Source organism: Ctenopharyngodon idella, chromosome 17, assembly GCF_019924925.1.
Source record: "Ctenopharyngodon idella isolate HZGC_01 chromosome 17, HZGC01, whole genome shotgun sequence".
Classification (NCBI taxonomy): domain Eukaryota; kingdom Metazoa; phylum Chordata; class Actinopteri; order Cypriniformes; family Xenocyprididae; genus Ctenopharyngodon; species Ctenopharyngodon idella.
In genome coordinates this window covers 26,089,605-26,113,375 of record NC_067236.1, presented here as the reverse complement: position 1 = coordinate 26,113,375, position 23,771 = coordinate 26,089,605, and the positions used below count along the sequence as shown (strand labels likewise).

The following is a 23,771-nucleotide window of genomic DNA, read 5'->3' as shown; positions in this document are numbered from 1 at the left end:
CTGGTTTGAAAATATACATATAAAAGTCACAATATGCACAAAGTCTCTCTATATATAATAGATAGATTTTGTGTCTATTGTGCCTTTTTTCCTAAAAATTCTCTCTCTCAAAAATAAATAAATATATATGTATATGTAGGGTGAATTTCATTGTGATCGGGACACTTTTTGTCAAGTCAAGTCAAGTCACCTTTATTTATATAGCGCTTTTTACAATGTAGATTGTGTCAAAGCAGCTTTACATTGATAACTGGTACATTATTTGGCTGCACAGCAGCTCTTAAAGAATAGTGTCAATGCAGGCAGATCAAAGCACTGTTGAATATCAAATGTCAAGTGTCCCCAACTAAGCAAGCCAGAGGCGACAGCGGCAAGGAACCCAAACTCCATCAGGTGACATCAGGTGGCAGACAAGTGGCAAATAGGTGTTAAAATGGAGAAAAAAACCTTGGGAGAAACCAGGCTTAGTCGGGGGGCCAGTTATCCTCTGGCCAACAGTGCTTTGTTACAATTCAGGTTGCTATCATAAGTCCAATAGGATTTTTTGTCATTAAGATGACTTGGAAAAAGTGTCCCAATCAATCTGAATTCACCCTATATATATTTGCCAGAATTTCTGTTTCTTGAGCTTGTCTTCAACAACAGAAAAAAGTGTAAAATAAGGAAAATTATAGTTTGCACCTTTTCTTAAGAAGTTAAAATATTTTACTTAAAATTGATATTTAAATGTACAGTTTGTAATTTTTATTTTTAAAATTGCAATAATTTAATTTAAATATTAATTCAATTTAAAGTTAATTTTTTTTCATCATGATGAGTTGGTTTAATAGGTGTCATTTCTAAACTAGTCAGTAGAATTTTTAATTTAGAAAAAAATATTTAGAATAAAAATAAATAAATGAAACTAGGTAATAAATAAATAAACACTATATAAACTAGATAATAAACTAGATAATAAATAAATACTAAATAAATTTATATATATATATATAAGACTTCAGATGCAAAAGCGCCGTCTAAGTGCCGTCTGAAATTTTCTTCTAAAATGAGCATTTTTATCAAGCTCGTATGTTTAGGTTCAGTAATTTCACTTTAATGGCAATTAATAGGTCATTTTCATTGCCATTAAAGTGAAATAACTGAACATAGACATACGAGCTTGATAAAAAAAGCTCATTTTAGAAGAAAATTTCAGATGGCACTTAGAGGCTTTTGCATCTGAAGTCTTCACATATATACATACACATTTATTTAAAATCTTTTTTTTTTTAGTTAATTGGCTGTTTGCTAATGTGTTAGGAAGATCTATCTCCAGATCCTGAACAACACAGGAGAAATATATTGAAGACATTTTTCATTTTACAAGATTTCAAGTAGTCAAAAGTTTCACCGAACTGTGTGTTTGCTCTGTGTGTTCAGGTGGTGTGGCGAAAGCTCGGTGATGCAGCAGGATCCAAACCCTCCATCCGCCAACATCTCTCTGGGAACCAGTTCAAAGGGCCTTTGTAGCTCCCATGTCAATGACCGGCAGGGCCTCGAACAAACAAACAAATCTGTGAATTATGACAAGAGGAGCAGACAGAACTGGGCAACTTCGGGAAACGACACAAAGAACTTCGCTTCTACTGCCAGCTTCTCTCATGGCATTCAGTTGAGACATTTCAAACCTGTTACCTATGACACTAGGTGGTAGTTTAATATATAATGGACTCACAATTAGCACAAGCTAAATCACAGCTCTATTTATGTGCATACCTTCCAAGTATTCATATAAGGCAGCTTAATGGATTTATTTCTCATTCCTGATACGGAATGAAAGCACACAGATAAATGCCCCATGCAGACACGCCTATAAATTTGAACCTTTCTACTTCTAAATTTTGGCACAAGGCCACTTCATAATATTCTGTTATATATTTTCATAATATATATATATATATATATATATATATATATATATTTTTTTTTTTTTTTTTTTTTGTAGACCACTGCCATTCAAAGTCTCTTATGCTCACCAAGACTGCGTTTATTTGATCAAAAATACAGTACAAACAGTAATATTGTGAAATATTAATACAATTTAGAATAACTGTTTTCAATCTTAATATTTTTAAAATGCAATTTATTCCTGTGATGCAAAGCTGAATTTTCAGGATCATTACTCCAGTCTTCAGTGTCATATGATCCTTCAGACATCATTCTAATATGCTGATTTGCTACTCATGAAATATTTATTATTATCACCAATGTTGAAAACACTTGTGTTGCTTAAAATTTTTTGTGTAAAACAGTAATACAATTTTTAGTATTCTTTCAAAAGAACAAGATTTATTTGAAATAGAAATCTTTTGTGACATTATAAATGTTTTTACTGTCACTTTTGATCAATTTAATGCATCCTTGCTGAATAAAAGTATTAGTTTATTTTAAAAATTTACCCAAACTTTTGAATGAATTTATTTATTTTTAATTTAAGCCACTCGCATCGCATCAGAATGTGACAGACTATTATCAATACAAATGAACTTAAACCAAGAATCATGTTACTTCTAAAGTTACCAGCCACTGACAAAAAATAACAAGTTTAATTTAATCCAATTTTTTTACTCATTTACTGTTGACAGTTGTTTTTGGAACCTGTTCATGTAATTGAAAAATAAAATATGATAGTATTTTTTTTTTTTTTTCCCAGGTATGAATACATATAACACATTTGCTCAGGTTCCCAGACATACTTAAAATAACAAAATAAAATAAAATAATATTATATACTTTATATAAGTAACTTCTAGTCTGGAAATATTCAGAAGATACATGCAGACCAGCTCATGAGCATAAGCATTAAAAGGTGCAGTAAGTGATTTCTGAGAAACACTGTTGACTTTTGAAATCACCAAAACAAACACGCCCCTACCCAATTGGATCACACTCCCATCTTTATAGCTTATGAACACGTTATGCAACACAGGCACCTCTCCCCCGAATGAGTGTATACGCCCCTTACTGCTGATTGGCTATAATTGTGTTTTGGTGTTCGGTCCGATCCACTTTCAATAGCGCTTCTCAGAAATTGCTTACTGCATCTTTAATTAAAGTATTTTATCCAAACAGTGCTTATAAATGCCAGTTCATCTTTCACATCATATTATGTAAAGTACTTTAAGTTCCAAACTGACAATCGTGATTAATTGAAGCTGCTTTCTATGCTTTTATTTGTCTTTGTAATCTATCAGTTGAAAACAGATCAAAAATGTCAAAATTCAATATCATTATTTTATAATGTGTCCCATTATAGTGCTTTTAATTGCATATGAGACCTAATGGCTTTATGGTGTCATAATTGAAAGTACTGTTAAATCTGTTTTAGGTCTACAGATACTGTATAAAAAGAACTGAAACCCAATTTCAGGTTCTAGATACTGAATAGGTGCAATATAGAAACTCTGTCTGGATGAATGGAAGTATGTAAGTGTTGTGTGTTTTCAGTTCAGCCTGGATTAGCATAACTGATTCCAGTTTGCAGTGTGAAGTTTCATCATTACACTATTTGTAAAAGCATTTAAAGGGTTAATTCACCCAAAAATGAAATTTCTGCCATTAATTACTCACCCTTCATTCAGACCTTCATTCATCTTCGGAATACAAATTAAGATATTTTTATCTCCCATAGAAAGCAACGAAATTACCACTTTCAAGGTCTAAAGAAGTAGTAAAGACATCGTTAAATAGTCCACGTGACTACAGTGGTTCAACCTTAATGTTATGAAGCGACGAGAAGTATTGTTCACGTGCGCACCACGACACACGCATATGATGCTGACGCAGGAGCCAGTATGGTGAGAAATCGAGTCCACCCAGGAATCGGGTCTCCTTTAGGAACCTGAGTGATCCCATTGGTTCAACAGGCTTTTAATGGGTAGTATTTTAGCGCCTGGTTATAATTTGTGCAAAATCACGTTATGATTTATGTAGTTTAAAATGCGTTATAATGACCATTAATGTCTTTTAAATTACATGGTTCATATACTAGTATATAACTGAAGCTATAGGTTGTGAAATCAAGCATTTCTCGTTCTTACTGTTTTTAGTTAGCTTATGCACTACTAGCATAACATACATCTATGCGATTAGCCTGCTAGCTTAGCTTATATTAGGTATGTTTTTTGCTTCCAATATCTGTTTCCAGTTTGTTTTATTATGCAACACATAGGCATTAATTTTATATTTCAAGCATGTTGTTTGTGCACTTAATGTAATAAACATCATACATCAGTGAAATAGGTTATAATTAGTAAAGACATCACGATAACAACTTATGATTAGGCATTACCGCCTGGGTCCTAAAGGAGACCTGATTCCTGGGGGGGGGACTTGATTGATTCATAACATTAAGGTTGAACCACTGTAGTCATGTTGACTATTTTAATGATGTCTTTACTACTTTTCTGGACCTTGAATGTGATCATTTCATTGCTTTCTATGGGAGATAAAAAATAAAAAAAACTCGGATTTCAACAAAAATATCTTAATTTGTGTTCTGAAGATGAACGAAGGTCTTACGGGTTTGGAAGGATATGAGGGTGAGTAATTAATGACAGAAATTTCATTTTTGGGTGAACTAACCCTTTAATGTGTTATGAAACTTTAGCACATGCAATTTTAATTGCGTAATCTGCGATTGGAGCACGTAACGTACCTCAGCCAGTCACATTTTCCATTATTCCTTTTACCAAGTTTACTAAATTAAATCAGACCATACAGTATGTGCTGATAAAAACTGAATAAGGTTAGCATTATTAATAATGAGCTTCTTTTGCTGACTTTTGTGTAAAACGTCTAATTCTGCTCCATAGGCCTAGTTCATGAGACCTTCAGGCAACATCTTTTTTGTGTGCGTTCTCTATGTGACACAGTATAAAGCAAAGTCTGAATGGAAGTAAATGAGAACGCAGTAAATGAAGCGTATTTTGAGTTTTGTGTGTTATAATTCAGAATCATTATCTTTGTATACAAGAACTGCCTCAAAAGATGCTTGCTGCATTCACACAAAAGCTCTTTTTTTGAAAACCAGTGACCCGATAAGCCATAATTTTGTATTGTTTGTTTAAATCGAAGCTATTTTGAGCATTGCCGAAATCCCTCAGCCGATCTAGTTATTTTTGTATTAAAGTTGTGTGGAATTTCATTGAAATTGTATATTTATGAGAGCACTTTTACAGTGCTAGACTGAAATCACATTCGTATTGGATGGTTTTGTTCACATTGGATGCAGCAGGTGGCTTTTGGCGGTGTGTTACTTTTTTTTGTCTTATGTTTATGAGAACAAAATGAGCAGCAAACATTTGACTAAGTAATGAAAATAACTGCATATTTTTATGAAAAGGATACGTTGTGAATTTGGGTCAGTAAAACGGTATGTGCTGTTAACAGCACACACAGTAAATATTGTCTCGGTTATGCTGTAAAGTGTTTCATGTGAACACAATGCCTAAATAATTGGTGTTGAAGTACACATATTCATTAAAACTATTTTTGAAATCTAATTAAAAGTGTCCTTTATAAGAAGATTTAGTCTACACAACTACTGACTTTTTTTGTATTTAAGTTTGAAGCACAAAAGAATCTGAAATGCTGATATTTTCCTATTTTCTTTTCAAATGCACTGCTTCTTTTGTGAATGAGGATTTGATGTTTGAATCCTTCATGAAATTCAATGTTCTGTGTAGCTCATCTGTATGTGAAACACACATGAAGTTGTATTCTAGGACATACAATTCAGCGCAATGTAAATAACTTCTATTACTGTAGAATACCTGTAACTAGCATGCGTTTATATATTTTTAATAAGCTGTATGTAGCTGAGAATGGACCTGTATTTTAGCTAATAAAAAAATTCTAAATGCATTGCAAATAACCCTCTTGTAGATTTGAAATAAAGAATCCTTCTCTTTGTACAATGTCTCTTATTGTATTGTGTGAAATGAACGGATAAAAGGCAGAGTCTGCCATCTACTGGAGATTTACTGCAATTGAAATTACGCTCCTAATGTTGACAGATTTAGGACTGATTTTTTTTTTTTTTTTTTTTGTCTTTTCCAAAAATTATAAGAGGAAGGAGGTGCTTGACCTTCAGAATGTTATTTGCCAACCTCAGAAGGTCAAACTAAATATTACATGAGATGTTTTATTCTTTATTCATTCTATATGAGCTTCCAGTCCTGTTTTTTGTGATATGTCTGAATGTAGTTTAACTTTGAACACTAAATTGTTGTTGTTTTCTAAGAAATATAACCTAAATTAAATTTACAATTATGTAATTTAAACAGGGTTAGGGAATAATCAGTTATCATCCACAGTTGGTAAATATTATATAAAATGATAAATGTAAGAAGTAAAAAAAGGAAATTAAATTATGCATTGTAAAGTAGAAAAATAGAAACATTAAACACATTATTAAAAGGTACTTTTAATTTATACGCCATTGGAAATACATTGGGAATCATTTTGATTTTTCTTTACTATAAATGGTCATTTTTATACATATATAAATTAAGTTAATTTTACAACCGTATTTTACAGTCGTTTTATATGTTGTTGCTATGATTGACGTTTTCCTCCGCGAATCATGTTGTGCAAACTTTATCCTTTTATGGTCACTTTATGAACCCAAAGTAAACTTCCAATCACAAGTCACACAAGCCTTTTCTGTTTGTGTAGTCAAACCAACCTTGTAAATCTGACCGCACAGATCGACTCCTCTCGCGACCAGTGAAGTCACTACAAACATGTACCGCCTTAGCGCAAACCAATAGATACGCACAGTTTAGTGAGGTGAAATTTACGTACACTTTAACCAATTATCTCACACGTACGCAGTTGCGTATGGAGCATTAGCCAATTAAAATACGCTTCTGTGAAAGCTAAGGGCGGGATAAACGCTTCAACGGACCAATCCGCTTTTTAGAAATCTTATTAGGGCGTGGCTTTGCCTCTGAAGTAAAGTTAGGTTTTACTAGTAAACCGAGCTGAAGAGGATTGAATTCCAGGTTGACAGGAGGATCCCTGCAGTCAATTGGAAGGTAGTTTTGGCGTTCATTCTGATTTAATAATCTTCGCAAATGTCCACGAGGTGTTTATAATTAAACAACATGTAATACGCCACATGCCTGCAAATGCTTTGCAAACATACGCTGTAAATGGTGTCTAATTCAGCAAATTGCGAAACACAAGCATGCTTGAATGTGCCTCAAAACCTAGTGAGCTGCCTACCTAGACAGCATATCTGGGCGTCGTATTCGTGCTTGAAGCCATCTGTCCGCTGCCTAAAATGTTGAACGTTTCAAACGCGCCTATGATACTCTACAATGATGTCTATGTAGGCAGCTAACCAGGTTTTGAGGCACTTGGGCCATGAACAGACAGATGGCTAGATGGATATAAATATGAATGAATGGATGAATATGTTTGTTGATGTTTTAATTCATGCATTTAATCATTGGACCTCTATTTAAAATGAAGACTGACATGCAGTGCAATAGTGTGTAATGTGAAGCAGGTGATCTTCTGGTGGGTTTGAATGGATGCATTGGGCAAGGCCAGTTATTTTAAGGCATCAAGCTGTTGAGATCATTATCTAATAAATCTTGTATTCTGAATTTTGACCTCTTGAGTTTGTTTTATGTTGCATGTCTTTTCTGTCAGCCAGTATAATTGAAGTTTTCTAATGGTTTCAGGCTTAAGTAGCTTACTTTTAAGTGTTTCAATCCAATTTGCTCTTCAGTAATACAATTGGGCCTGTCATCATTTTGTAAATAGTAGGCGTTGGGTGATTTGATGGAAATATTCAAGATTGCTTCGTTGACATCTTCTAGATTCATTTCTGAGAACTTTGACAGTTCAAACACAAAAAAGTGCACCAGTGGAGTTTTTGAAAACTTATGGTTTACCATAGAAATGTTCTTTGTGTGTTGCCCAACTTTGTACAGTTAACGCAGCCAGACCATTTTTGAAATACTGGAACAGCTGCCATAGGACTTATTTATTGAATTTAAAGGGTTAGTTCACCCAAAAATGAAAATAATGTCATTTATTACTCACCCTCATGTCGTTCTACACCCATAAGACCTTCATTCATCTTCGGAACACAAATGAAGATATTTTTGATGAAATCTGATGGCTCAGTGAGGCCTGTATTCAAAGCAATGACATTTCCTCTCTCAAGACCCATAAAGATACTAAAAACATATTTAAAACCGTTCATGTGAGTACAGTGTTTCAACTTTAATATTATAAAGCGACGAGAATACTTTTTGTGCGCCAAAAAAACAAAATAACGACTTTTCAACAATATAGTGATGGGCCGATTTCGAAACACTGCTTCGGAGCTTTACGAAACGATTCAGTGATTCGGATATCCTATCAAACGGCTAAGCTGCTGAAATCACGTGACTTTGGCGCTCCAAGTCACCGATTCGATTCGCAAAGCTCCGAAGCAGTGTTTTGAAATCGGCCCATCAGTATTTTTTTTGAAAAGTCGTTATTTTGTTTTTTTGGCGCACAAAAAGTATACTAAATATTACTTTAGTACCTTTATGGATCTTGAGAGAGGAAATGTCATTGCTTTGAAAGCAGGCCTCACTGAGCCATTGGATTTAATCAGAATATCTTAATTTGTGTTCCGAAGATAAATTAAGGTCTTGAGGGTGAGTAATAAATGACATTATTTTCATTTTTGGGTGAACTAACCTTTTAATTATATACAAGCATGTTGTGTTTGATAAGTTTCATGTAAGCCACATGCTCATTGTTTACAATGAAGTACCTGATTTAGTGGCCTTTAGCTCGCTGTAGCCATCCGTTTAATCCCTCACAGAGACCATTAACCTTTCTTGGCAGTAATTCCAGTTTCAGAGATTATTTGGATGTGAAACATTCACATGTTTCTACCATTTAGTTATAAATATACTGTCCCTAGTCCACTGGACCTAAATATTTATAAGAAGAGTAGAGTCCAGTACTTCTCCGACTATTGGCTCATTTACTGTACAGACTTCTAGGCTGTATAAAGGAGAATGAAACCTGGTCACATTTTAGCTTTATTCTTACTTAAAATTTACTGTAATTAAAAGTAATTACTGTATATTTGCTTTCAACTTGCGTTTTTCACAGCCATCCTCTCTCCCAGACCAGCAAGATGGGCAAAAAGAGCCGAGTGAAGACCCAGAAATCGGGGACCGGGGCCACAGCTGCGGTTTCTCCAAAAGAGATGATGAATTTAATTTCTGAACTACTGCAGAGTGAGTAAAAAACATTCTCTACGTCTGCATTCCTGCTCTGAAATTCTGTCGCAATGAATTGCTCTCATCACTGGTACACAAAAGGCTTTTGTGATTATGCCGTAATCACATTACATGATTGTTATATTTTTTTTGTTGTGGTGTTAAAGATGCAACTGGATCCTTTTCAGTGTGAATGATTTCTTTATGTGTAAGTAAATCTAGTTAGTATTTAATCATCTGAAGCTTTTATCCAAATGGAGCCTCCTGAGGTTGTGCTCAAGGGTATGGTGGTACTTAATTTGGTTATAAGTCCAGATTTTAAAACAATGCATCAAACATCTCTCCAAAATAGCATGTCATTTTCGGGAAGGACATGCATTTGTTTATATCAAAGACAATTTGCGGTCTGTGTTGTTGTGCAAGGACATTTACCAGGCCAATGAATGCCACAACTTTTCACAAAAACAGCTGAAAGAGAAAATGAATCAGCCAGCATTTGGTTACTCTAGGAACTCCACTTCATATAGAGCACTAAGCTATTTCCCCACATTCCCCTGTTGGATTTTGTTGATCCAAGCATAAGTGATTGATAAATAAATCATTCCAATAATTTATATTTTTTGTCCCCCATTCAGAGTGTAGCAGTGCTGCTCCCTCTCCTGGAAAAGAGTGGGAGGAATATGTTCAGATCCGAGCTCTGGTGGAGAAGATCCGTAAGAAACAGAAAGGTACATTATTGCTTCACATGAATATGATTTAGTAGTTCTCAAGCTTTTACGTAGCGTGGTTTGCCCTTTGATTTTCCATTGGCCATTTATAAGGAGTTAAGTATTTAACTGTCCTAGTTGCAGGAATAAAGAGGACAGAAAAAAACAGATGGTGTGGAACTTGAAGTAGTTTACCCAGATATGAAATGAATTCTGTCATTTCCTTGCTCTCATTACTTTTTTCTGTGGATGAGCACAAAATAAGATTTTTTGCAAAATGTTCTTTTCCACACAATGAAAGTGAATGGGGACGGATGCTGTCAAGCTTCAAAACTGGCTTAAAGAAAAAGTCCAAATGGCTCATGCACTATGTTTCGACACTTTTTGAGCCAAAGTATAAGTTTGTGTGAGGAACAGGCCAAAGTTTTTTTTTTTTTTTTTTTTTTTTTTTTTGAGTATTGTTCAAAAAAGGATTCAGAAAGAATATTTCCTGATAATTTACTCACCCCCATGTCATCCAAGATGTTTGATGCAGCAATGTTATTAAGAAGCATCTAAAAGGAATAGCAGAAAAGGAATAGTGACTTTATGCCAATAAACTGAAGCCCGTTCTATGACACATCCTATGATATTAATCAGACAACTCCGATACATAACATAGACGTAACATTCCAACTTGTATCTGCAAAAAAAGGATGCAAATGCCAGTGAACAAGTTACGCGCTATAGCGAGAGTGAGCGAGAGCTCCCGCCATGATGCACTTTCATGACAGCGTGCTGAAACACAGGCAAGGACAGAATTTACTATAGATTTCTATAAAGTTCTCATTATAATGCTATGTTTATGGCAGATTTGTGCTTTATTTTCATCTACATTATTATTATTACAACTTTCATCTGCAAAAAGTTTGCGAATGCAAACGTGACCTTGACCGAAAGTGTAACTCCTGTTGCGCTTTAAAACGAAAGCCAACAAAACGAAAGCACAACAAATTCACATTCTATTAGGCTACATTAGTGTCACTATTGTATTTTTATTTATTCTAATATTTCACCAGTATTTTGGATTCAATTTGCACTTTCTGATCAACCAAAATGTTATTTTACAGTATGAAAATCACTGATAATCATAGTCGCCGATTTATGTTTCTGCTGGTGGGTGCCCTCTCTCCATGAGAAAAAGCACGTTGAGATTCGTGACAGGACAATGTTTGAGTGCGTCCGAGCAGAGAGAATTACATGGATGCGCTCTCGCGTGCGTTACGAATGCACTCTCGACATGAGTGAAATAGAAACTGCCTCAAATGGACTATAAAAATGAAAAGAAAGCCGTGTCTGAAGGCTTCAATCGATTTTTATTGGTTGAAATGAAATATCCTGTGTTTTTCCGTGGGTGCTCAGGGGCTCGGCGCCTATGCTGATGATTATTGTTAAATGTATTATGAATATAATTTAAAGAATATTTTCAGCACAACATAAAAGCTTGGCGCTGCACAGCTTGCATTGAACTGTATTTTCATCTATCTTGTCAAAGTGAAGTCAGACATTCTCTCTAACGTCTTTTGAAGCATGCTGTGGCAAGCTAAACAATCAGAGCTCAGGGTGCAGCTCAGGGTGCCGCCCAAAGTGCTGCTATAACCAATCAGGAGAAGAAAAAACAATAAAACATTTCGATCATCGTTTACATGATCAATCGTTGCTGTCATGGTCGAGTACTCGATCGCTGTTGCACATCCCTAATTCCAGGATTTTTCTCCATATAGTGGCCTTCACCAGGGTACAACAGGTTGAAGGTCCAAATTGCAGTTTCAATGCAGCTTCAAATGGCTCTACACGATCCCAGCCGAGGAATAAGGGTCTTATCTAGTGAAATGATCTGTCATAAAAATTTTAAATTATATACTTTTTAACCACAAATACTCATCTTGCAGTAGCTTTGCGATGCACCATGCATTAAATAATCATGTAATCACATTATGTAATTTATTTTCGACTGAAGAAAGAAAGATATAAACATCTTGGATGACATGGGGGTGAGTAAATTATCAGGAAATTTGAATTCTGAAGTGAAGTAACCCTTTAATTGCTATAAAATGTCTTGGAACAACATGAGGGTGAGTGAATATTGACAATCTTGATTTTTTGTGTGTGTGTGTAAACTGTTCCTTTAACCGCAACTTAAGAATACAAAAAAATCTTATGAGCATAAAAGGTGATTTGTTATATATTTCTTTATTTGATAGAATGACAATTGATAACAAAATGCACATATGCTGTAAGTTAATGTAGCAAACACAGAAGTAGCTTTGGTTACAGTGATACAAAGACTTGAGAAGGATGCTATCACATTACTTAATAAAATACTCAGTGGGAGTCTCAGAGATGTGCATTTAGAACACATAAATATCCATTAGAATAAAGGTTAGACAGCACATTATGCAGTAGGATACACAAGAGTAATAGTTAGCACCGTTTAGGTTCACTTGTGTGGTGTTACAGCAACATAATACAGTAGAATAATGGAAATCATTACAGAGACAACTTCTCACGCTGATGTTCAATATACATACATAGCTAAATCAGCTTGTGATGGGATTGTATTATTTCCTCAGGGATGTCGGTGTCGTTTGAGGGAATCAGGGAAGACTTTTTCTCCGAGCTAATGGCCTGGGCCGCAGAGTGTGGGGCTTCTTGTGATGGTTTTGAGATCTCCAACTTTGCAGATGAAGGATATGGTCTGAAGGCTACCAAAGATATCAAGGTTGGTGTCTTTCTCACCTAGTCCACAGACTGTTTGATAAGATGGATGGGTTGAGACTCTATAATAAGTTTTTTTTTTCATGTTGGATTTTTTTCTTTTCCTTTCTTTTTGATTACTTGTTTTTACAAGTTTGGTCTGAAAGCCCCTTTGTCTCTAAAGCCTTGTTCAGACTGTCATTCCAAATCGGATATTTGTGCATATCCATTTTGCAATCCAAACAGATTTATCAAGGGTGAACAGCAAAAAAATCACATGAAAATCCAGTGTGACCTCTCTAATCAGATTTCACATGGTGTACGTGACTGTCTCACGCCACGTAAAACATAAACGTCCAACGTTGTTATAGGAAGCATGCTGTAAGTTGCTGCAGAAACAAGGTTGTGTTGTTGCAAAGTGCTGGACGAGCAGAAAATGATGATATGACAGACATGTTTTGAAACCGATGGTCATGGAGACGATAGCATGGAATAAAGCCACACATACCAGCTTCCTAACTTTCTGCTGCTTCCTCATAAGATGCAGTAGTCCAGTGCGGCAGTTACTCATTGTCATGATGTAAATAAGGCTACATCTGTGTTGCTGCAGTTTTTTGTTTTTTTTTTGGCGTATACCCACCAATGCAACATCATTGGAGTAGAAACCAATGCAGATATTCCGGAAAAGAAAAGAGCCGCATGGGACTCACAAATCGCATCTGAACAGTTGGGATACACAATGTGGAGAGTCCATCATTTTTAGATCAGATTCCAATCAGATAATAAATAATCGGATTTGGACTGACAGTGTGAACGTAGTCCTAATGGGCTGTTCCTAGCCAAAATAAACTACAGTATAAACCTGGCTTCATTCTGATGTTGTTCTTGGCATCACACACACTTGGAAATAATCGAGATTAGATCTATTGCAAATTATGTGTGTGATGTGCTGGCTTTTTCTGCCACCTACAGAGCGTTCTGTCATATATCCTGTTGAAGGCTGAAAGTAACCCAACTTGTATGTTGGCAGTAGATAAAGTACGAAATTATTTGTGTTCCTTTTTGATGGCTTTTGACCAAGTTTTAATTACAGGCCTTAATGAAGTGTTTATAGTTTTTTTTTTTTTTTTTTTTTTTTTTTTTTTTAATTAACCATTATCTTTGTTAGTGCTTTAGGGTGGAATATTTTTAGTGCTGATTGATTTATAGAGGTTATTGATTGGTCATGTTTTACCTCCAGACTTGATTGGGGTCAATGTTTGGGTGGTTTTAAATGGCTGCTACAGTTGGTCTTATTGAAGTTTTCAATTTTTTTTTTTGCTAATTGTTATTTATAAAATGTAGTTTAACACAACATTTCAAAGGTTTCTATTTAAAATAATGAAATTTGAATGTGTCAGGAAATGACTAGCCCTGTAATCAAACTAAATTTAGCTCTACATTGTATCAGTTGGTGCTTTTGAATGTATGTTTTTGACCATAACAGGCTTTCTGTCCATTTTAGGCTGAGGAGCTGTTCCTGTGGATCCCTAGAAAAATGCTGATGACTGTGGAATCCGCCAAGAACTCTGTCCTCGGTGAGTTCGCTTAGTTTAGCATTGTCAGTCTTTGACCTTAAACTCTGACAATGACACGCCACATTGAAATGTGCAAATATTTCTCTCCTCATTTAGAATATTTACCACATTTATAGAAATATTACTTTAATGTTCCAGGTTAGATACAGCTTTTAGCTCCATCGACAGGGACTGAGACTGTGGAATGCTGTCGATTACCATAGAAAATTTATTTGACTTGTGTGTGTGTGTGTGGGGCAAACATACAACAATTTTTTTTTCTATGATATTTTTGTTATGTTCACTTGTTTGTTTATAATGTTATATTTATTTTATTTTATAACTTATTGTTATTGTATTTAAAAATTGTCCTTCTATTGTGTAGATGTTGATTATCATTTTCACACTTACAAAACATTTGAGTTAGAACCAGTGCTGTTTTTTAGTATTATTTATACTGTATACTGTTATATTATTGGTTTTTATTTTTATATTTTCATTCTTTATTTTAATTTAAGTTTTAGTACTGTGCTTCCATCTTTTAATATTTTTATTTATTTTTTCAGTTTGTTTTTTAGTAATTTTTTTTTTTTAACTAAATTTTAGTAAAGTTATTCTGAGTTTTTCGTCTAATATTTACATGTTGTTGTTGTTGTTGTTGTTGTTTTTTTCATCTTTATTTCAATTGCTGAAAATAGTTTTTAATAGTTTTAGTTAAAGGATTAGTTCACTTTCAAATGAAAATTAGCCTAAGCTTTACTCACCCTCAAGCCATCCTAGGTATATATGACTTTCTTCTTTCTGATGAACACAGTCGGAGAAATATTAATAAATATCCTGACACATCCAAGCTTTATAATGGCAGTGAACGGGGCCAACGAGTATGAAGCTGAAGAAAGGGTCTCCATCCACATCCATCCATCATAAACATATTCCACATAGCTCCGGAGGGTTAATAAAGCCCTTCTGAAGCGAAGCCATGCGTTTGTGTAAAAAAAAATCTATATTTAACAAGTTATGAAGTAAAATATCTAGCTTCCGCTAGACCGCCTTCCATATTAAAGTTACGAAGAAAGTGTAAACTGGTGTCGCGTCAGTTACATTTTTTTTCTGTAAGTTGAATAAGGAAAAGCGTAGGACATAGCATAAGCTTTTTGAACTGCGAGAGTTTTACACTTTCTTCGTAACTTGAATACGGAAGGTGGTCTGGCGGAAGCTAGATATTTTACTTCATAACTTGTTAAATATGAACTGTTTTCTGACTTTTTTCATCAGAAAAAAAAAAGTCATATACACCTTGGATGGCTTGAGGGTGAGTAAAGCTTGGTAATTTTCATTTGAAAGTGAACTAATCCTTTAACAATAACAACACTAGTTGTTATCCAAACCATCTGCATAGTGGTACATTTTCAAAATGTAACTACTGTGGGTTACATGATCTGATATAAACTCTTTTCACTTTCAAACAAACCAAGATTTCTGCTCAATTAAACATGGGTCCACATCAAAACCTTAGTTGTTTTAATATCTGGAAACCATTTGGAGACAGACCCCTAACTTAACCTTTTTTTCACAGGGCCGTTGTACAGTCAGGACCGGATTCTCCAGGCCATGGGCAATGTGACTCTGGCTCTACACTTGCTATGTGAACGGGCTAATCCCAGCTCTCCCTGGCTGCCCTACATCAAGACCCTGCCTGCTGACTACGACACCCCCCTGTACTTTGAAGAGGAAGAAGTGCGCCACCTGCTGGCCACACAAGCCATACAGGATGTGCTCAGTCAATATAAAAACACAGCGCGGCAGTACGCATACTTCTACAAAGTCATCCACGTAAGTCATTCATCTTCTCTCAGCTGTCTGTGTGCATGCATATATATTCTTTTGACTCATTCATTTGGCTTGATTTTTAAATTAGACAGTGACAAATTAAAAGGAAGTGAAAACCATAAACAATCTTATCTGAGCCTGAATGATTACACTTCCAAAAAAACATAAAAACCTTTTTAAAAACATTAAGTCAATAAAGCCTCTTGTTGATGGCCACATGCAGTGTGGTGTGATCAAGTGTTTAATTGGTTATTGTATACTGTTTTACATATATTTACCTACTTTTTCAGAGAAAAATAACATCAGCTGTTAATACAGATCTAACTTCAGCACCTAGTCTCACATTTCAGCTATGGATGTCCCTGAATATATCACAAGTACACAAAAGTACAAACTTTCTTCAGTAAACTCATAGAGTTGTACTCCTACGTATGGCAGTTTTGATGAGTGCGGTGACTGATAGCCCTATCTGTGTCTCATACATGGACTGAAAGCCATTTGAGTGCAGGGTTTTTTAAGCAATCAGCGCGACAAGTTATTCAGACTCTCTAGCCACATGAATAGCTGTCCTTTACACTGCTGTCTGCTGAGGTGAGGAAATCCAGTTTTAAAAGGATCCCTGCCGTTGAAGGCACATTGGAGATGGGTAAAAGGAGCTTTATAATGCCCTCTTGCACCCAATTTCAGGGCCCCTGATAAGCTGCCATTGACATGGCTCTGAGACAGTGCTGCAGTGGCCATCTTTGACCAGCAGGGGGAGATGTTTATCCCTCAAAGTAGTGTTCAAAGCAAAACATAAGTAGGCTTGAATTAGTTTTCTTTTAAATAATGGCATACCTGAAGTTTTAGATTTTTAGTGTTAGAAAAGAATATGATAATAAATATATGATACTTTCTGCTCGGTTACAATAAGGAATTATAAATGTAAGAAATTATATAGAAATAGGAAATTGAATAGAAATGTACTTCTAGACTATAAAATCTTGTGATTTCTGATCTAAAAATGTCTGATTGTAGATATTTCATTGTTTCCACCACTAAACAAAAATAAGTTTTGATTTTGAATAAGTCCAGTCAAATATCTATGCTTAATATTCAGTTGTTGCCTCACCTGGTAAGTTCTAGAACGTATTTTCTTCCCACTTTGTTTACAAAAAAGTGCATGATATTACTATAAAATGTAATTTCAGTGTTATGATGCAAATCTTGAATATGTAGATTTATGATTATTAAATGACACATTGAGACGGCAGTTCATTTCAACGGGACTGTGATCTGTCCAATAAATTTTATCCCGTTTCTTGGACCTCCTCTTAGCTATTAAGGAAGCAATAATATGCTCTTCCCAGTTCTCCCCAATTTTCATTCTAAACCTTTGAGCGGTACATTTTGTTTCTTTCATTAGATGACTGTCAATTAGGGAAAAGAAACTAATATTTCACATTACTGTCAAGATAAGGCATCAAATATTCATGCAAATAGTTAATGTATTTGTCATTTTGTCTGCAAATCTGTTGACATTTTCTTTATTAAATGTTTTCTAGTTTATAAAAGGGGGTGGGAGTGTAATTAGGAGCGGTATTATTGTTTCTCGTACTCTGTTAATAACTTTAATCAAGTGTATTTATACTGTTTTCTATACAGCGACTGAGACAAATAACAGGAAACACAATAAACTGAAATATATGCATCTGCTACTTTAAGCCGTCGGCATCAGTCATCAGAAAGTTAATCAATTTGTATATGTAGTGAATGATTTCAATTTGAATATGTAGTCCATTAGGTGGCAGAAGTGAGTTAGGCTTTCAAGGGTACTGGTCTAAATGAAATGTTACTTCTTCTGAAATGAACTTGGTTAAAGTTTGTATTGCTAAAGTAAAGCTGGAGGACCTGATGACCTCTTGGCGTAATGAATTGCACACTGATCACGTTGTGTAAACCTTTTAATGAACAGAAAGATTCATTCTCTGTGCATTCAAGCAGGAGTTCAGAATGAAATGAACATAACTCTTTTTGCTCATATAAAGCTCTGTTTTTTTTGTTTTTTTTTCTAAAGAGGTTCAGTTGAGGGGGAGGGTTGTCTTGCCGGCCCTTCGGTGAGTGTCCTGTCCGCTCCTCTCCTCTCGGTTCTTCAGGTTGGGAGCCAGTGTCACTGTAATGACTACTGTCAATGTCAGCCTCTCTTCTGAGGCGGCCGCAGATGACCGGGCTGGAAAATTAGCTTGTCGCATTGGCTTTGAATTGAATTGACCTGAATGTACCTTCCACACATGACTGACAACCCCAGCCCCCCCTTTCTACTTCCTCCCACCGACTGCTTTATCTGGTCCCTGCCTCCCCCCTCCTCCCGACTTTTCCTCAGGAAGAACTGAGAAAGCAAGGCCCTTCACCTGCTGGAATTGAGGAGCTTTTTATATATATTTGCCTGTGTGAAGAGGGATAGGCTGTTGTCAACGCCGAGCACCCTCTGAGGAGTATCCAAGCGCCTCCCGTGTCCGCGGGGGACCAATGATAACCGTGCCTTCCTCATTGGGGCTGGATGTGTGTGTGTGTGGGGGAGGTGAACCTCATAAGGTGACCCCGGTATGCAGCGAATGCAAAGTAACCTTGGTGTGCTGCATCTGCCGTTGTTGATGAGAAATGAACAGGGTCCCAGTGGTACGCTCTCATCCCACCCCCTCTCTCTGCACCTGAGAAGATATCTGTCTGACCTTCCTGATGCAGCTCGGAAAATGAGGGAGAGTTTGCGATGTTGAACGACGATGTAGGTATGCGTTTGTTTCATAATTTTCAGCATTAAGTGCACAAAGTCGAGCATTGAAACTGTTGATGTAACGGAAGTTAGAAGTAAAATCAATCCCGTTTGAACCTCAGCATGCGCACTGATGACAAGCTCTCTAATACCGGCCAGGGCGAGGATGGGGTGCTTGGGGAATCTCGGCTCCAGAAAGACCTCCTGGAGGCCACTGGCCAATTAGCCGCGTTTCCCGCCGTCCTCGTTAAGGAGAGCAGGCACTCGTGGTGGGAGCTTTTGTTTTCTAATTGATTTACAGGGCCGTTCCCCCCTCGTCTCTCTCTGAGCCGCGGTGCCATTGTGGCACATGATGAATTACCTCTCTCTGGTGATGCTAATGCATCACAAGCTGAACCTGCAGCGGTGCAGCTGCCCTTTATCTCCGAAAACTACACCTCATCAAACGTGCCGTCTAAAACTACCTCCATTTCCTCTCAAACTACCTCTGTACGTGCGCACATTCTACGTTTTTTCCAGACTAGAGGCCTTATCCTAACCCAGAGCGCTCTGAGGGGTCCGGGCGGAACTCTTCATGGCCTTTCTGCAGCCAGGTTCGCCCTTCCCCCTGAGGTTTATCACTCTGTTCAACTAATTATTGCCTTAATTGAATCTATTACGGTACTTGGGCACTCGAGTATTTGGCTCTCAGAGGACTGAAAATATCATTAACTGCGCTTTAACCCTTTTCAGGTGGCCTGTAATGGTTACCGATGCTCAAACGTGTGTTTTTTTTTTTTTTTTTTTTTTTTTTCTCTACTTTGTTTAGCTGGCTTCAGCATATCTTCCAGCAACACGTCTGCAGAGAACCGCTTGACTCTCTCTGGAGATTTGCCCTATTACTTCCTTCAAAACCTGTAATATGCTTTTTTTTTCTCCCATCCATACATGAACCACTTCCCTTCATCTGCAATGTGAGGCTCAAACCCAGGACACAGAATTCTGACTTGCCGGCTTTACCCAGCGCTTATCTTTTAATGGTTGTCCGTCAGCGTACGTGAGCGATGCTTCCAAGTCAGCCTGCTCCTAGAATTGGGGTTGAAATGAAAAAGGAAGTGGTCAGGCCTTGCTCTGTTATTATGTCATGCTTTATAAAATCACAGCTGACCTGTAGACCATCATCCACCTGAGTGTGTCTCACCTTTGCCCGGTTGCTCACAGCAGGGGCAGCCGAAGTGCATGTTCTCACGCTCTGCTGTAGGGCAACAACAATTTCAAAACTGGACTCTACTCTGCCGACGCACTGAGTTACAGGCAAAGATATGATGTGACCACACTGTATCACCGTCTTCGCTAAGTGTGTGTGGGTTCCAGAGCAGCAAGGAGGAATACAGGGCTCAATTAGTGTCAGGGAAATTGATTAATGGGGAGAGACGTGGAAGGTAAAAGTTAGCCACTACTTCTGAGCGCTTGCATTTAATGCTTCTATTCCTCAGTTTGCGAGCCTAATGGTGCAGCTTGGTTCACAGAAGGAGTTTTTGCCCTCTTTCCAGTAAGTACACGTATGTCTCCGAGACGTCTGTGAGGGAGCACACTACCTGGAAACCTTCACATTGTATTTAAAGGGTTAGTTCACCCAAAAATGAAAATCACCCCATAATTTACTCACCCTCAAGCCATCCTAGGTGTATATGACTTTCTTCTTTCAGCCAAACACAATCAGAGTTATATTAAAAATATCCTGGCTCATCCAAGTTTTATAATGGGAGTGATTGGAGTAAGAGTTTTTGTCCAAAAAAGGGCATCCATCGATCATAAAACGTACTCCACGCGTAGTGTAGAACTTCATAGTATTGTGTACTACGTCACGGAAGTTGACGCTTTTTAGATGTGTATGGCTGATATTTTTGATAAAATCCGATGGCTCAGTGAGGCCTGCATTGCCAGCAAGATCATTTCCTGTTTCAATGCCCAGAAAGTTACTAAAAACATATTTAAAACATATTTAAAAATGTGACTACAGTGGTTCAACCTTAATGTTACAAACTGACGAGAATACTTTTTGTGTGCCAAAAAAACAAAATAGCGACTTTATTCAACAATGATGGGTGATTTTAAAACACTGCTTCATGAAGCTTTGAAGTCTTACGAATCTTTTGTTTCGAATCAGTGGTTAGGAGCGCGTATCAAACTGCCAAAGTCAAGTGAACTATTAAAATTTCGAAACACTTATGATGCAACGAAGCCTCGTTTACTGAAATCGTGTGACTTTGGTGCTCCGAACCACTGATTCAAAACAAAAGATTCGTAAAGCTTCTAAGCTTCATGAAGCAGTGTTTTGAAATTGGCCATCACTTTTTCACGCTATTTTGTTTTTTTTGGCGCACAAAAAGTATTCTCGTCCCTTTATAATATTAAGGTTGAACCACTGTAGTCACATGAACTGTTGTAAATATGTTTTTAGTACCTTTCTGGGCATTGAAACAGGAAATGATCTTGCTGGCAATGCATGCCTCACTGAGCCATCGGATTTTATCAAAAATAACTTAATTTGTTTTCCCGAAAATGAACGAAGGTCTTACGGGTGTAGAATGACATGAGGGTGAGTAATTAATGACAGAATTTTCATTTTTGGGTGAACTAACCCTTTAACCCCCTGGAGCCGCGTGGGGTATGTTTTATGATCGATGGACTTCAAAAACTCATCCTCCAATCACTCCCATTATTAAGCTTGGATGAGCCAGGATATTTTTAATATAACTCTGATTGTGTTTAGCTGAAAGAAGGAAGTAGGATGGCTTGAGGGTGAGTAAATTATGGGGTAATTTTCATTTTTGGGTGAACTAACCCTTTGAAAGAGATCCTTTTAAAAAAAAAAAAAAAAAAAAAAAAATTCTGTCATCATTGCTCACCTTGTTATTGTTCCAAACTCATATAACTTTCTTTCTTCCATGGAACACTAAAGGAGATATTTTGCATAGTGTTCATGCTGCTCTTTTCCATACAACAAAAACATATAGCATGCATTTAAAAGCATCATAAAAGCAGTCTTCTGAAGATGCTATTCACTAAATTTTGTATATTCACGCTTGATGAGTCTCGATCGGTTACAGCAGGGATTCCCAACATTTTTTTGGTCAGCCAAACCCCTTTGACTTAATCTTAGGGTGTACTTCAAATAAATATTTTAAGTTAATATTTCAATTTAACACATTCACATGTTCCCAGTTTTTTGATGTAGGTTAATGGTTACATGACATGCAGGTAAACAGATACTGAAAACAATTACTAAAAAATTAAATAGTTTAACTTTGAATGCATTTATTTTAATTTGACTTTTTATGGTTTAATCTGTTAGCTTTTTATCAGTTTGGGAAAACCTGGTTTACGAGATTTGTGAGAAGTGTCAATGTCAAACTTGGCACAATGTGTCTGCATGAGCCTTGATCAGATATTTGTGTAAAAACATCTGATAAATACATTTTTAAACATTTTCTGAATATTGATGTAACATTCAATTTTATGTTTTTGCAACGTACATAAGCAGAACTCTTTAAAAAAAATTACATCTTACAGATGAAAACCCTTATGTTAAAGAGTCATCTTTATTATTAAGGAGGTTATTTTGTATTCATATCTGTAAGTGATTTATGTCATTTGAAATCTGCCACGTTCACATTTTCTTTTATGTTGTTTTGGTTCCTGTGTCTGTTGGGCAATTTTATCACTCCTTCTGTGTGATGGACTGATCACCTGAGTCGTGATTATGATATTCGAGCGCAAGCTTTTTGATGTATTGTGTTATATACATATCAGCACCATTACGGTTTTCACGGTACCTCATTGTGGAGTACAGTGCTTCATTTCACAGGACAAGCACCACACACACAGCCATGAGAGCACCTGTGGGGGAAAAGAAGAATATCCTTCACTCTCAGCTTCATACCTACGTCTATTTTTATGGCTCATTTTGCATGTTCAGGAGGGTGCTACGGGCCGGCTGAATTAGACCCTGGCATTCTTTGCTCCCTACTTTTTTTTTTTTTTTTCCTTTCTACGGGATTGTAGCTTTTTTTTTTTTTCCCCTCTCCATGACACCCGCTGCAAATGAGCCCTTGGAGGGACCGAGTCTGTGGCTTTAAATGTAGATTTCTGTGGCACCAGTGGCTCTCTGTCACACAAATTGATGAAGCAGATTTATGACGGCTGCTGGGCACAACAAATTAAGTTGACAGTGATGTATGGGGGGCTAATGCCACCATGATCCTTGCATAGCACCACTGGACGCTCTTTGCCTGGCTACACTCTTGTTAGGATCTGTTAGGCAGCCACATAATGAAATTCCACTGACTGATTTGTGTTTTTTTTTTCCCTCTCTCTCTTTCTTTCCTCCTTTCTCCCTCTACCTCCATATTTCCTTCTCTCTTGTCCTTTACTCTTTTTTTTTTTTTTTTTTCTCCTTTTTCCATCCCTCCACTCTCTGTGTTCTTCATCTTCAATTCCCAGACTCATCCGAACGCCAGCAAACTGCCCTTGAAGGATGCTTTTACCTTTGACGACTACAGGTTGGTTGAAATGTCCTGCCATGTTAAAAAAAGTGGAACTTCTCTTCCCTGCTGAGGTTCAAAAAAAGAAATGAGCAGGAAGACGAGCCGTAGGTTGGTTGTAGGGCTACGCGATGGCCTTTAAAAATGAGGCGTTTGTTCTCATTGTTCTTTCATTAGCACCAAATTATCTGTGAAGGAATAATTTATCATTGGTCCCCTTTCATCTTCAGATTGTTGAATATGATGCAAGTCTGTGCTCCCGTTGGGTAATGTGTGAAGAGAATGGAATAGCGTCTTGTCACAGCTAATGTTGTCTTCGGTGGACTTCAAGTTCTTTTTAATAAATTATGTCTAGATTATTTAGACTAGATAAGTAAGACTTTTTT

At 36.6% G+C, this 23,771-nt stretch overlaps 2 protein-coding genes across 5 annotated transcripts in view; both read left to right on the top strand.

The window, feature by feature from the left end:
• Window positions 1-5,957, top strand: part of ccdc85ca (coiled-coil domain containing 85C, a) — a 52,952-nt gene extending 46,995 nt beyond the window's left edge. For all 3 annotated transcript variants that reach the window (XM_051868279.1, XM_051868278.1, XM_051868277.1), the window contains one exon: window positions 1,420-5,957. In XM_051868279.1, the coding sequence (XP_051724239.1) occupies window positions 1,420-1,509 (90 nt within the window). In that variant the 3' untranslated portion in view covers window positions 1,510-5,957. The remainder of the gene's footprint in view (window positions 1-1,419) is intronic.
• Window positions 5,958-6,924: 967 nt separating this feature from the next.
• setd3 (SET domain containing 3, actin histidine methyltransferase) overlaps window positions 6,925-23,771 on the top strand; it is a 30,298-nt gene continuing 13,451 nt past the window's right edge. The window contains exons 1-7 of one of the 2 annotated variants that reach the window (XM_051868398.1): window positions 6,925-7,079; window positions 9,169-9,296; window positions 9,914-10,006; window positions 12,598-12,746; window positions 14,226-14,298; window positions 15,854-16,110; window positions 23,345-23,403. In XM_051868398.1, the coding sequence (XP_051724358.1) occupies window positions 9,194-9,296; window positions 9,914-10,006; window positions 12,598-12,746; window positions 14,226-14,298; window positions 15,854-16,110; window positions 23,345-23,403 (734 nt within the window). In that variant the 5' untranslated portion in view covers window positions 6,925-7,079; window positions 9,169-9,193. The remainder of the gene's footprint in view (window positions 7,080-9,168; window positions 9,297-9,913; window positions 10,007-12,597; window positions 12,747-14,225; window positions 14,299-15,853; window positions 16,111-23,344; window positions 23,404-23,771) is intronic. The other variant, XM_051868399.1, reaches the window with a different exon arrangement.